The sequence below is a fragment of the Panthera onca genome, chromosome B4 (genome assembly GCF_046562875.1).
Source record: "Panthera onca isolate mPanOnc1 chromosome B4, mPanOnc1 haplotype 2, whole genome shotgun sequence".
NCBI lineage: Eukaryota > Metazoa > Chordata > Mammalia > Carnivora > Felidae > Panthera > Panthera onca.
The window spans coordinates 119976085-119992195 of NC_138345.1; the positions used below are offsets into that span (position 1 = coordinate 119976085).

Sequence of the window (16111 nt, forward strand, 5' to 3'; positions counted from 1 at the left end):
CGTCGGGCTCTGTGCTGACAGCTCAGAGCCTGGAGCCTGTTTCCGATTCTGTGTCTCCCTCTCTCTCTGCCCCTCCCCTGTTCATGCTCTGTCTCTCTCTGTCTCAAAAATAAAAATAAACGTTAAAAAAAAAAATTTAATAAAGTACTCTGAGCCACCAAATTTAAAAGTATTCCAGAAGTGTTATCAAAGCAGTAATTCTAGATTAAAGAAATTCAACATAAAGAAAATAAATATCTAGCTTATCATTAAACATACTTCTAGAGAAAGTATGTTTACATACTTCTAGAGAAAGTATGTTTACAATAGTAAATATGTATCTCATTTCAATACCCTTTTCAGGGGAAAGTTGTTGCTTTTTTTAATATGAAGGCTACAAAAATTCTTGTGCTGATTTTCAAGACTGCTAAAGTAGAATAAATTAAAAAATTAAGAAAACATTTTATAAGGGCACCTGAGTGGCTCAGTCAGTTAAGTATCCGACTTTGGCTCAGGTCATGATCTCACAGTTCATGAGATCGAGTCCTGCATTGGGCTCTCTAATGTCAGCATGGAGGCTGCTTCAGATCCCCTGGCCCCCTCTCTCTCTGCCCCTACCCCCATTCTCAAAAATAAACATCTTTTAAAAAAGGTTTTATAAATATCTAAATAACTAAATAATACAGGTAAAGCTCTCATTAAAAGTCTGTTTTAGGGTGCCAGCCTTAAATGTAGGATTGGAAGGCCTATGATTTTTAAAACTTCAATGAAAAATCCCCCAGAGACACAAGATTCAACCTCTAAACAATTCCTAGGAAAAGTAACCCCACAGTTGTGAACACTAATTCCACTTGGAATGTTACAAAACTGGCTGCATTTGTTCCCTCTGGGTATTCACACCCCTTTTACAATTCACACCCCCTTGTAATTGAGAGGTACAATCTCTTTTCCCAACCCTTGAATCTCAGCTGCCTTTGTGAACTGTTGGCCAATCAAACACTGCAGAAAAGACAGTAAGTATGCTTGCTCCCAGTCTAGACCTCAAGAGACCTTGTATACTCCTGTTCCCTCCCTCCTTCCTTCTCTCATATGTACACATGCATGCACATAGAACCATATTACTGTTATGTTCCCTGTCATGAACAAGCTCAAGGCAGCCTGCTGGATCATGAAAGACACAAGGCAGCCTCGCTATTACCCCAGGCAACATCCTATAACAGAGCTACTCAAATGACCTATAATTGACCCCAGACACATGAGAGAACCCAGCCAAAACAGAGCTACCTACCAAGGCTCAGACTAAATCACCAACCACAGAATTATGAGCTAAATGAGTAGTTATTATGTTAAGCCATTAAGTTTCAAGAGACTTTGTTATACAGCAATAGCATACTAATACACAGGGGAAGAAGACACAATCTGACAGGAACCAAAAGGGTCTCTGGAAGATAAAAATGCTGCCACTGACTTGGGAGACAAAAAAAAAAAAAAAAAAAAAAAACAGTAGTAAAATGAAAAAATGGCTAAAGAAAAAAGAAGCTAACCTTGGAATTGGAGTTAACTTGAAACAGATAATAAAAGTAGGTTGCCCTTAAAAAAAAAAAAAAGTAGGTTGCTCTTTCCTTGTGGAGAAATAAAACCTATCCAAATGTTACCCACGCTTCAAAGCTCAAATCACAACTCTCCAATAAAATTCTTTCTGATTGCCCTAGGCAGAGTGATCACTCCTTCATTAATCATGTATAGACAGCACACTACTGAGGCCTGGAATTTAATCAGTAAATATAAATTCATATTCTAGGTTTATCAGCTATACATCCTTAGGCAAGCTTCTTAAGTCTTTGAATCTGACTCCTCATCTCTTAACTGTTACTTAATAGTTCTCAATCCCACAGGGGGGCTGTGAAAAAAGGGATTCTAAATGTGTCAACATATTAAACACAACATACATACTCAAAAATGTTAAATTGAATTTTGAGTGATTCATTCATTCATTCACTCAACTTTGACTGTATTCCTAGTGTGTGTCGGGCTATGTGCTAGACACTGGGGAAAAAAGGAAACAATTACTAATGATACCACACACAACTGCCTTCTAGTAATAATTTTTCACTCCTATAGCCCTAAAATTAGAATGAGGTTAGAAATTACTCCTTATATCTCTTCATATTTCCAAACAGTATGTGGCACAGTGTTACTGAATGTAGTAGTTACAAAAATATTTCTGGACAATTTAATTTTTAAAAATGATAAGATTTGTACATACAACTTTTAACATCTGCATCTCAAAGCAAAGCAAGAGCATCATTACTTTCAATGCAAAGCTAAAAGGAGACTCACTTGACAGCTCACATCCATCCCTGCTTCCAATAGCACCTGAACAACTGCTTTGTGACCATTCCGAGCAGCAAGGTGTAGTGGTGTGTGCTTTCTAGTGTTGCAGCTCATTAAGTTAGGGTGTGCACTGATGATCATTTTGACCACCCTAAGTCGTCCATAGAGTGCTGCCAGGTCCAAAGGTGTTTCTAGCTTACTGTTCCTGATGGTAGGATCGGTGAGCTCTTCTAGGAGAACAGCAACTACTTCTGAGTGTCCATATTGAGCTGCACAGTGTAGCGCAGTTTCATTTTCATTGTTCTGTTAAGACAAAGATGTAAGATTAGGATTTTCAGAAATTCAGTTATCAAAATCTAAACAGTAATTTAAAACCAAAGATACTTTGAAAATGTAAATTTATGACTTATCTATTTTAATAAGTATGCCTAATAGAATATCTGATAAAAAGGATCTATCATTTATTGCATTAAAAAATCACAATTTTGGGGCGCCTGGGTGGCTCAGTCAGTTAAGCGTCCGACTTCGGCTCAGGTCACGATCTAGCGGTCCGTGAGTTAGAGCCCCGCGTGGGGCTCTGGGCTGATGGCTCAGAGCCTGGAGCCTGCTTCCGATTCTGTGTCTCCCTCTCTCTCTGCCCCTCCCCCGTTCATGCTCTGTCTCTCTCTGTCTCAAAAATAAATAAAATGTTAAAAAAAAAATTTTTTTTAAATCACAATTTTAATCATTTTAAGAGGAAAAGTCAAATTTTTCCCTATATTATATATTTCAATTTTCAAGAGCGATAAATGATTTAGCCATGTTAGTCAGTGGCCCTGCTGGGCCCAGATGGTCAGTGTTATCTGTACTATGCATCATATTTCCATGACATTTGTTAATGAGAGAGAGTAATAAGAATTATAACATACTTTTAACAGACTGGCTTTCCAAAAGGCACTTGAAATGGTAAATTCTTGATAATGAAAGAGTTATGGAATGATTTCCCAAATTAAGTTTCATTTTATTTTCCATGTAAGTACAAATTATTGCTCCTTTAGCAAAGAGAATGAAGACATACTGGCCCTCAGATTAAACAGCATCATTCTGAAATGTAATTATGGATTGAGAGACAGACTGAGACCCATTGCCAGACAATCTACAAGAAGTATCATAGTATTACATATACACCTAATAAGGTTCCAATGGAAAATCAAGAAGATTTTCCTAGAAGTTTAGCAAGATAAAAAGTGTACCTGGATAGATCTAGAGCGTATAATGCTAAGTGAAATAAGACAAAGAAAGACAAACACCATGTGATTTTACTCATATGTGGAATTTAAGAAACAAATGAACAAAGGAGAAAAAAAAAGAAGCAAACCAAAAAACAGACTCTTAACTATGGAGAACAAACAGATGGTTATGAGAGGGGAGCGGGGTAGAGGGATGGGTGAAACAGGTGAAGGGGATTAAGAGTACACTTATCTTGGGGTGCCTGGGTGGCTCAGTGGGTTAAGTGTCCAACCTTTGGTTTTGGCTCAGGTCATGATTTCAAGGCTTCGTGGGTTCAAGCCCAGCATTGGGTTCTGTGCTGGCAGTGCGGAGCCTGCTTAGGATTCTCTCTCTCCCTCTCTCTCTGCCCCTCCCCCATTCATGCTGTCTCTGCCTCTCTCAAAAATAAACTTAAAAAAACTATTAAAAAAAAAAAGAGTACACTTATCTAGATGAGCACTGAGTAATAAATTGAGTTACTGAATCACTATAATGTACACCTGAAACAAATATAACACAGTATATTAACTATGCTGGAATTCAAATTTACTAAACCACTCATAAGGTAGATGGATGTTTTAGTACATTTAGGCAAATGGTGTAGATAGATGGTATATGACTATGTCAGGAGGTAGAAGCGTTAGTCAGGAAAAATGTAAACAAGAAATTTTAATAGCAAAAATGCAATGATCCTGAATGAAGGTTTGAGAAAGGGGCTGCCATCATCAGAGTCATCATCATAACTAACACTATGTACCAGGCACAGTTGCATTCCATAGATGTTTACTCATTTACAAGTTACATTTACGTTTACCTCACTGTGAGATAGATACGAATATTATCATTATTGCCATTTTATATATGAGGAACTGAGGCACTGAGTAGTTAAATAACTTGCCCTCAAATATACAGCCTTTTAGTGTTGGGGCCAGGATCTGAACATAGGTAGCCTAGACCCAAAGTCAGTGCTCTTAAAACCATCTTCCACAATAACAACTATTACTACCGTCATTTGCTGAATGCGTATATACATTGGTTCATTTCTCCTACACCACACTGCCTGCCAAGTATTGTTATATTGTCAAAGAAGAAAGGAAATTAGTGATCTGAAAGCAGAATTTCTATAGATTTTGCTGAAAAGAACCCTGAGTTGTAATAGGAAATAAATACTTAGATATATGCTCTGACCATATGAATAAAAGAGTAAGTAGGGTTCAAACCGGAACAAATCTTAATGTCCCTAAAAGTAACTCAGACTTGCTCTGGCCGATGAATGCAGATAAGCTGAGAATAAAGAGTTGAAAGCAGAGGAAGGATTTGAAAACTTAAAGACAGAGTAGCAAAAAAATTTTTAAATGAGCACTACAAAAGGCTTCTTACTACTTACCTTCCAAATAAAAGTATCAGAAGAGGGCATTTGAAGACCAAAGAATAAGGCCCAGAAAAAAACCTACTCCCTGGAGGCAGTCACCAAAAAGTTAAGATCTGATGGATGGGGAATCCAGCTGGAGGCATTATTTCTTCCATCATTTTGGAGGCAGTCATTCCCGTTCTTAGTTTGAATGTATTGCAACAGTCTACTTCCTCATAGAGACTGACCAGATACAGGTCTACATTCCCTGTTTATCTGGCTAAGTTGTAGAAGCCTGATAAGAAAATCAATTTTACTACTCTACACCATAAAAATATGATCTAGAAATATGCCTTCTGACCAAATAAAATTTGCGCTTGGTTGGAAAGAAATTCAATTTTCAAAACAGCACCTCTTTGAGAAAAAGAAATGGCAATTATGAAATAATCATTCCTCAAAGACCTCTCTACTTTTGCAGAGGCCTTAGCATAGGATATTATAAGTGCAAAATTGAAACTTTGTCTATTAACACCAATTATCATTGTTCAGAAGTCAAAAAAAATTATTTCAACCATGCCAGACTTACTCAGAAGAAAATACTCATAGAATTCATCCATGATCAATACATACTTGTATTGTCACATGAGAAAGACCACAACTGTGTTATCTTTATAAGAGGCATGATTGTATACTTGTATCCATACTAACAAGTGATCTAAAAGAATCTAATTTCAAATAAACAGACTCTGAAGAAGAACTGATTGATAACTGCTAGTAGATCTACAACGAACATTCTTGAACAGTTAATCCCTACTTCTTCTTCTTCTTCTTTTTTTTTTTTTTTTTAACCAAATGGGTGTTCTCCAAAACTATAGGACACTTCTAGACAATGGGTGGTAGGAAAAAAACAGCTAACAAAAGCTATTTTCCAAAACATCTTGCTTTGGAAAGTAAAACCAATGGAAACTAACACTAGTTAGGTTTGAATTTTGGTAAATGGCAAGAGAATATACTTATGAGCTAGGGTCTTCGTGTTTTTGCCCTAATGTTAAAGGAAAAAAGGAGGAAAGAGGTAAAAGGGGGGGAAGAGATGAATATACAGAGAAATATAAATTGTAAACATGCATGACATCAGAAAAAAGGAAATAATAAATCAGCTGACAAAAGATGGGAAGGATGTATCAATTATCAAAATGATAATCGGGGCAAGGTCTACTTTGTTTTCAAAATTATGTTGCCCTAAACTGACCACTAATTTTAGAGCAGTATAAAATGGTGACCTAGGTTGAAGTGCTAATAACCCACACTTACAAGCAATAGTAAACCACTCAATCTCTCTGAACCTATCTTATCTGTAAAATTAGAATATTATCCTCTCTATAAACCTTAGGAAAATGCTTTGTAAACTTTAAATATCAATATATAAGACAGAGTTATTTTTAAAGAAAGGTGTATTAGAAACTAAAGACTACTTTCAGAAATCAGAATGAAGCCCTGACAATTACACATAATTTACTATAATAATACGGAGTATTATTGGTTAAGAGCTTGAGCTTTGCATCGGAAAAATCTGCCTTCAAATACTAACTGCATTTCTTGGGGTGCTTAGGTGGCTCTGTCGGTCAAGCTCCGACTTCAGTTCAAGTCATGATCTCACAGCTCTTGAGTCTGAGCCCGCATTGGGCTCTGTGCTGACAGCTCAGAGCCTAGAGCCTCTTCAGATTCTGTGTCCCCATCTCTCTCTGTCCCTCCCCTGCTCATGCTCGCTCTCTCTCTCTCTCACCCCCCTTCCCCCCCTCTCATTCTCTCTCTCTCTAAAATAAATAAACATTTAAAAAATTATCAAAAAAAAAAAACAAAAAAAAAACTAATGACAACTGCATTTCTTAGTAGATGTGATATCATGGGCAAGTTATTTAATCTCTCCAAGGTAGCTTCCCACATATAAAATAAGAACAATATTTAATCCCTACTTCATCAGGCTACAGTAGAGCTTAGTAAGATAACATAGATGAAGTACTTTGCACATCACCTGGCATATAGTAAATACTCCATAAGCAACGGATTTACAATGACAATACCAATGTGCTATTGTGGAGGGCTCTGGAATTAGAGTCCAAGTCTGACTGTTAGTAATTCAGTAATGTGTGCCCTTAGATGAGTTATGTAACTTTACTGAGCCTGATTTCTCACCTATAAAATGGGAGTAATAATATCACTTCAGAGGTTGTGAGAATTAACTAAATAACATATTATAGGTGAAAGTGCTTAGCATAACCTGGCTATCTTATGTCTCAATATATGTTAATTACCATTTTTATTCTTTCCCTCTATTGCTTAAATACATAAAGGTTTATAAGTAACTAGTATATTTCTGTCCTATTCAGAGGGGGAAAATAAATAAACCTAAAATGAAAAGTTGCTATGAAAATAGAATTCCCACATCAGAAACTTTTAGGAGAAATGACACTGAATGATAGAAATAGACCAGTGCTAAAGGAGTACCATATAAAAAACAAACAAATATTAAAACAAGGTATTAAAAATCACAAGAAATTTTCAATTTGTTTCCCGTAGAAAACACAAGACAAAACAACTTTCAAATATAAATTAATTCTAAGTGTATTTTTTTATTTTCATGTCATTTAAAAAATATTTTGCTTGTAAAAACTAGCATCCTCTTTTTTAACCTTGGATGGTTTTTGCATCTTATTATTTCAGGTTCACTTTGGGGCATTCAGACAGTTTTAAGAATAACCACCAGATGGCTCATCCCACAAATGATCTTTTCACTTTTGATTTTCTGACAAACATAACAGCATTCCCAAAAATTTCCCTTCAGCATGATATGCTGATAAAGATAGACATATCTCTCATTTTTTAAATATTGAATTTATGAGTATATTTGCATAAAAAATATTCTGCATTCTATAACCTATAAGCATAGAAATTTTGTGATGAATATTAGTAATACACTTTTCCAATTAATAAAACATCTTCCCTACCTAGAGGAACTTTCTACAAGTGCATTTTTCTGGGGGAAAAATGTATTTTTCTTCCCTTTGGTGTTTATAGTTAGAGCTATGGTTACTTTTCATTCTTTAGTCTGAATTTCAGTCAAAGGCTTGCAAAGTCTGTATGCATTTGAACAGTATGCTAATTGCACTTTATTAGATGTGCTTGCCCTAGAGTAACCTACTTGCATTGATGTTGGACAACTGCCAACCTGCAGCTTAATGCCATGGTTGTAATTCAATTGTTGGACTGCATGCTGGTTTTCAAATATAGTTTTACAAAATGGGAACAGTAGGGGGCATGCAGAGCTCAAGATGTTTGTTATCATACTGTATTAGGGGACCATATTTTACTTTCTGGAATCTGTGGGTCTTATTTATTTAGAATAGAGAGACCGGCATTCCTTTCTTAATATGTCAGTTATGTGTAATATGGATATTATGCACTTGCAAATATTTTTACTTTCTCTGTCATTATATTGCTGCTGGGTTTTATTCAACTCACTCTGAGCATACGCAAAGGAAATTTTTAACTTAAAAATATTTACAGTTGTGGGGCCCCTGGGTGGCTCAGTTGGTTAAGTGTCTGACTTCAGCTCAGGTCATGATCTCACACAGTCTGTGAGTTCGAGCCCCGCATCAGGCTCTGTGCTGACAGCTCAGAGCCTGGAGCCTGCTTCAGATTCTGTGTCTCCCTCTCTCTCTGCCCCTCCCCTGCTCATGCTCTGTCTCTATCTCAAAAATAAATTAAAACATTAAAAATTTTTTTTTAATATTTACGGTTATGACTACCAACTGTATATACTGTATTTTGCATTTTGATTCACAAAATTCTATTTACTGTGAAAGTGCTACATACACGGGAAGCATTTTGCAATGAATCCATCATCAATGTTTTAGCATTTAAAATTTTATTAAGAAAATCTCTAATTCGGAGTGCTTAGGTGGTTCAGCCGGTTAAGTACTGACTCTGGATTTCAGCTCTGGTCATGATCTCACGGTCACAAGATGGAGCCCCCTGTTGGACTCTATGCTGGGTGTGGAGCCTACCTAAGATTCTCTCTCTCCCTCTCCCTCTGCCCACCCCCCTGATGGTGCACACACACTCTCTCTCTCTCTCTCAAAAAAGAAAAGAAAAAGAAAAAGAAAAAGAAAAGCTCTAATTCATATTACAAATGTGAATTCTGTTCTATCTTATTCAAAAACTACAAAATGAATGCTTATATAAGGCAATCAAAAATATGACAATTATTTCCTTTATGTGGGATTCTCTTATTAACAAATATCTTTATAAATGCCCAACTTAGTGCCAATGTAACTAATACAAGTGCAAAGGAACTTTACAATTTCTCCTTTAGGAAATTTAGCAGTGAAAAGATCTTTGGCAGAGTAAAGACAAAAATTATCAATTCTTCATTGTTACCTTACTTTGCAAAACTAAAAAAACAATAGCATGAACAAACATTTGACAAGTGCACCTGTTCATTGACTCTAGAATGTGATGGTCCGTGATGAATAAGAATCTTCACAATTTCTACATCTCCTTTCCAGGCAGCCAGGTGAATGGGAAAATAGCCTTTGTTGTCTGCTACATTTGTTGATGCCTCATACTGAAGTAGTTTGAGAACTATGTCCCTAGAAGAGAAAAAAAAACAGAAAAGAAAATATGCTAACCACACAGATTTCATTAAACAGGTAACGATGAAAGTATACCAGTTGCTGGTTGGCAATTGAGAGTAAGAGACATAAAATTGGGTTTAAGTGTTAGCCTATTCAACATTTGGCTATTTTACTTACCTGGAAAACCACCAACACCACATACACAAACAGAGCGCTAACTAACCAATGAAAGTCCTTAATAGAATTCATTTGGGAAACATTTATCTAATTTCATAACTGAATGAAACAAGTAAAACACTTTTTTAAAAATACCTCTTCCGGGGCACCTGGGTGGCTTAGATGGTTAAGCATCCAACTCTTGGTTTCGGCTCAGGTCATGATCTCATGGTTCATGGGTTCAGGCCCCGCGTCGGGCTCTGTGCTGAGCACTCAGAGTCTGGAGCCTGCTTCCGATTCTGTGTCTCCCTCTCTCTGCCCCTCCCCTGCTCACTCTCTATCTCTCTCTCTCTCTCAAAAATAAATAAATAAATAAAAATAATAATAAAAAAATAAAGTAAAAATAAAAACACCTCTTCCTATTTTTTTTAAAAGGGTTTTTTTCCCAAATAGCCCATACCTGAGAGTTAGTGTGAAGGAAAAGCTGAGGATAAGCAAACTCCTTATTTACAAAAAAAAAAAATCATGCTACCAACAGACTTTTAGAGAATTTATACATCATTCCTGCAAAGAGTGGAAATAATAAATTGAAAATGCATATAAAAGACAAAGCAGACAGCAGGAAAGGGGGGGAAAGTTTAATAATTTTTCAGCCATGGCATACAACATATTATGAATATGTGTTATTCATACTTCTGCACTCCTTCATCTCTCCCTTCCAAGCTTAAAAAAATGATTTCAAGAGGTGCCTGGGGGGCTCAGTTGGTTAAACAACCAACTCTTGATTTTGGCTCAGGTCATGATCTCACAGTTCATGGAATTGAGCCCTGCACTGAACTTGTACCAACAGCACAGAGCCTACTTGGTACTCTCTCTCCCTCTCTCTGCCCCTCCCACACACGTATATACATGCATTCTCTCACAAAATCAATCGATAAATTTTTTTTCTTTAAAAATGGTTTCAAGAAGGAAATTCGTTCATGAGACAAGTTCCACTACTGATTCAATATCAATTCATACTCAACATACCCTACCTATAGTATTTTGTACCCAATCCCCAACAAATTTTCAAAGCAAAAATTCTGAACTGTAATATCCAACTTCAGGAACAATTAACAATTTTTGGTACACATTATATTGAATTTTGTATCAAACAATCAAAAACAGTAACTCTAAACAAAAAAATGCACTTTTACCTGGAAGCATTTATGAAGCAATTAAATTGAAGCAAATAAATCTATTAAATTCACTTAATGAAATCCTAGACGGATATACAAACACATGCATATATACATATGCAATTACAATAAATTCTAAAGTTGTTTCTCATATATAACAAATCACTGGTAGTAAGAACAAATGTAACACAAAGAGCTAAATTTAAGTATTTCATGAAGCCAGACTTTAAATGTAAGTAACAAATGAGAAAAATTGGAGGAAGTCTGAATAGTTTAGAACTATAATAGCTACCCCCCACAAACATACAAAATAGACATGATACAACACAAACATTACAGTGAAAAGTAAAATATAATGCCCAGAATGTGATCTAAACTTGTGAAGGGGAGCAGAATATACCACCCCAAAATATGTCTCTTTGGCATAAGGATGATTTTAGGCTGATTACTTTCAAGAAAGAGTAGATGTTGGAAAAGCTCTGAAAATGGACTAAAAGTTACCCTTTTGTAATAGACATTTAAATTTATAACAGAAATCCCCATTTGTAAGGAAGTCTCTCTCCCTTTTTTTTTGTACCAGAAAATGAAAAAGGACTCTATATCTCTAGAATTATCAAGGAGGAAGGTAGCAACTTCTATCTGTACAACAACCCCATACCTTGTTTACTGTGCTTTTCCTCCTAACCTCCCATAACTGGTTCTCTTTGACAAACATCTTTTCATCTTTAGCAGGCAATGGTATTTAAGGTGGTGGCAAGGGCCATTTCAGGGGATTAATTCAGTTTAATTCCGTTTTTCTGGGTTATCTCCCATGTATACAAGAGGTATACATGTAACTAAACTTCTTGTTTTTCTCCTGCTAATCTATCTTGTTATTATGGGGAGAGGGAAAAGTTCCTCAACCAAGAATCTTGAATGGTAAAGGGAAAACTATTCTTCATTCCCCACACATGAAACACTAGATTTAACAGATAAATGCATAAAATCATGATGAAAAAGAACCAAAAAAATGTTGTACAAATATTAAAGTTCCAAGGAGTCCTAGATTTTCTAATGATAAGATTTCAGTGAAAATAAGAATAAATCTCATTTTAATATTCTTTTTAAGAACCAGTATTATAAAATCTGAATTTAGAAATTTTGGATTTGAGTCCCAGCTACACAAAACTGCCTAATGATGTGACCCTAGAGAAATTATTTAGGCTCAGTTTTCTTTTTCTTTTCTGTAGGGGATATAATAATAATAATAATGCCTACTGGTCAATATTGGTAGGAGCTTTAATTGAGATCACAGAAAAGAAGCCACTCCAATAAACAGTAAAGCACTATACCAAAATATTAGTTCTTGCCCCAAGTAAAAATAAAATCCTTTCAAAATAGAAATGCTTCCAGCAAATCACCTTTGTAAAAATGAAATCTGAAAATCCAAATGCCACTTGAAGCTTGTCCAGTTCATATATTTCTCCTCACCTCTCTGCCATGCAAGAGTTACTATATAGGGTCTTCCATTCTGAGATAAATAGCTACAATGGGGTAAAAAGGATTCAAGACCTATGAATAACAAAAGCAGCTAAAAATCAGAATATCTGGTTTAAGGTACCAACTCTACTATTTACTAATTTGGTTATCTTGAGCAAATCAAATAACCTCTGTCAGTCTTTCAGGTATTATTAAAATAGAATTTAAAGACTACGTCTTCCTGACAATCTGAATGGGTTGTGGTGTGAATCAAATGAAAACCAGGTATGACTGTAAATTTGTATGCAATCACACATATTCTCAAGGCAAGCTACGGCAATGTTTACCAATCCCAGCAATTTTTTTAATGAAAGATTTCAGTATTTAAATAAAAGGTAAAATGATACCAAAAGAAGATACAGTTAAGTATATGGATCTAAAAAGTGGAATTTACACTACCACAAAATAGCCTTGTCCAAATTCATTTATCAGAGAAAGATACTTATGTGAAGAATTTTAACTTTATTCCTCAATGCCTAACCAAATAAAAAAAAATATTCTGAAACTTCTAAAAGCATTTCCTTTCAAAGGGTAAAGAAGATCGTTTAAGGGGTTCATCAATCCTATTTTCTCTTACTCCACAAAATCCATTCAGAGTTTCATTTGTTCCTTGGCTCAAGTCCTGTTGACATTTTCTAATAATGTATGTAATATACATTTATTCTTTATTTATCAGGAAGATTGATGAGATGGTGAAAATTTTAACTTACTGACATTTGTATTATGTGATATTACCAGTACCTAATATCTAAATCTGAAAAAACTAATCTGTATGCCTATGAAATTGCCTTTGGTGAACACTAAGAGCCTAACTAAACACTATTATATTTAAGTTTTTAAAAAACTTATTCATTTTATTAAATTTGTTTATTTGTAAATTTAAATGTGTATTTAAATTTTTATTTAAGTTGTACCTTTCACCTTATTCAAAGATATCAGCTAATGAACTGGCATGGCTCAGGTTTCTAATGTGAAAACATATTTGTGAAATATAAAGCTATATTTCTTTTTTTTAAAAGATTTTATTTTTAAGTAATCTGTACACCCAACATGGGGCTCGAACATACAACCCCAAGATCAAGAGTCCCATGCTATACTGACTGAACCAGCGAGGCATCCCTAAAGTTATATTTCTGATCAAAACTGTGTCTGTCAGTCTTACTGAATCATAAATAAGATATTAATCAACAAATTGCCATTAATCTTTCTTATGATGTATCCATGTATATTACAAGTAATATGTATTAAACAGGCCCTTTTCATCCAGACGCATTAAGAATAAACTAAATTTGGGGTACTATCTATAGTATCTAAGCTGAAAGGATTTATTTAACATTAGGATCCCCCCAAATTAGTATTATTAATTTTCATTTTTATTTAAGTTGTACCTTATATCTTCCAGTGGTATCAACAAATGAACATGTTGACTGTGCTAGGTTAGTAGGCATGAAATATTAAGTAATATTGATGAAAAAAAGTTTATAAAATAGCAGAGAAATAACCTCTATATCTTAACCATAAAATGCCATTCTTTCTTATATACAGCATTTGATAAATAAGAATTGCTCTAAAATCCTAAAGTTAATGTGGTTGATGAGATCACAGAAAAAAATAACTCCATTTCCCAGGAGTAAATTAAATTTAATAACAACATAATTTAAATCATTGCAACATTTTGCAGCCTGAAGCTAATACAGAAGTTCAGGTAAAAATAGGAATTCTAAAAGTATTGATTTTTGCTAATGTATTTAATTTGCTTCATTTTCTGATAGATATAAATACACTTCTAATTAATATGAAATGTCTTTTAAGAAGTTTCAGGATATGTTCTGAGCAAAATTAAGTTCATTGGGAAGGTTCAACATTCAAATTTCTTTACCTCAAAAGCAAATTTCCCTATAATTGAATCATAACCAAAAACATTTATTTTGTTCCATCCTCCCTTACTTGTTAGTAGTCTAAATAACTCTGAAGTAAACACAAGTCATTTTTATATGGATACAGTAGTAACAAACTAATGAAATTCTCAAATTAATTAAGGCCTTTTTTATTTCAGACTTTCTTGAAGATTTTACTTCTCCTTAACAGAAACAGAGTTGCAAATGTATTCAACGTGGTCAAAAGACTCTAGGACATACACTCCATTTTCTAGCTGGAGCTTCTTTTTATACTGAATTCACTCTCATAGATTTCCAGAGAAACTGAATAAGAGCAAATTTTAACTAGTTAATATCCTTATCCAGGAAAGAAGCAATTATATCCAAGTTATTTCTAGGTTATCCAAAGAGAAATTTCATGGACCAGACTATATAAATTTTTAGAGGAAGTTCTCTCCTTTCATTAGAAAACCTAAGAAAGAGTGAATCAAAAGTACACATAGCTTACCATCTGGATTCTAGATACAATTTGGGATACAATTTGGATTTCAGATAATGGAGTCTAGAATCCAAGCATTAAATATTCAAAGAATGAGGCAAGAAAAGAAAATACTTAAACCCCACGCATATCAAAGACACATATATTTCAAAGATATAAATGTAACAATTTAGTGCTGACAGTTTTCAAAACAGCATCCAAGAATCACAACGTGCCCAATATAGTTTAATGAGATGAAACTTAAGAAAAAAAGGAAAGGAATAATTTGCCAGGAAGAGGAGAAGTGAAATATGAATACAAATGTTTACTAAAACTTTATAGTGAACAATAAGATTATTATTTAAAAAAAAGAAAAGATGAGAAAAAGAGAAAAGGGAAGGACAGAAGAAGGAAAAGGAAAGAAGAAAAGAAGGGAGGGAAGAAGCGATAGAAGGAAGAAAGGAAGGAAAAAGGGAAGGAGGCAGGGAAGAAAGAAGTGATGGAAGGAGGGTGAGAGACAAGAAGAAAGGCAGAAAATCAGGCCAGCTGGCTGGCTAATGTCTACTAGGAAGAGAATTAAGAGAACCAAATTTGTAGCAGAAATACATGAGAGAGAAAATGAATCCTCCATATTTTAAAAAAGAAAAACAGAAATAAGTCTCTTGCCTATCTACTGAAATAATTTATAATCATTGCTAGTGGATTTTGTTCTACTGACGGTGGGGGTTTTTTTCTACCATTTGAAGGTAATAATTTTCTAATCTGCAATTACAAATGACCCAGGAAATCACTAACAGAAGTACATTTTCTATTGTGTCTTGATTTGACTAAGTGAGATGAATTGTTCATTATGAAACAATGTATTTCAGGTATAAAGTCCTATTCTGCTTGAGGATTAACTAGAGTTGATAAACAAGAGCTTCCAGTAAAACATACAAAATAAGAGGATATAATATGGGCATAATTTGCAGTACGAAGGCTTAGACCATATGTTGAGGGTAAGGGAAAAAAGCCTGTGTTCAAAGGAAAAGAATAAACTACAGAACCCTGTAATAATACTTCTAGCTCTATGATTCCATGAACTTTAGCCTAGAAATCATAATGTTTTCAGACACAATTTACAGATGATGGCTACAACAACAATAGCAACAAACATGGAAATGATGTGTTTCTGTGCTGACTGCTAACGCATGCTTGGGAAGAATACAAAATAATCAATTGCTCATTACCTTGCTAAGTGAGAATAGCAAAAGCAAAGAAAAGAAAAAACATTCTTCTCTGGCTCTGAGATATATTCTATGACATTTTTTCTCCTTCAAATATATTTTCTTAAACCAATATTAAAATTAGCATTCTGT

General features: G+C 34.7%; 1 protein-coding gene across 13 annotated transcripts in view; it reads right to left on the reverse strand.

Annotated features, from left to right (window-relative positions):
* The window catches only part of ANKS1B (ankyrin repeat and sterile alpha motif domain containing 1B), a 1079287-nt gene that overhangs the window by 901133 nt on the left and 162043 nt on the right, over window positions 1–16111 (reverse strand). For all 13 annotated transcript variants that reach the window (XM_060656669.3, XM_060656668.3, XM_060656666.3 and 10 more), the window contains exons 3-4: window positions 9405–9561; window positions 2320–2616 (exon numbers count right to left, since the gene is read on the reverse strand). In XM_060656669.3, the coding sequence (XP_060512652.3) occupies window positions 2320–2616; window positions 9405–9561 (454 nt within the window). The remainder of the gene's footprint in view (window positions 1–2319; window positions 2617–9404; window positions 9562–16111) is intronic.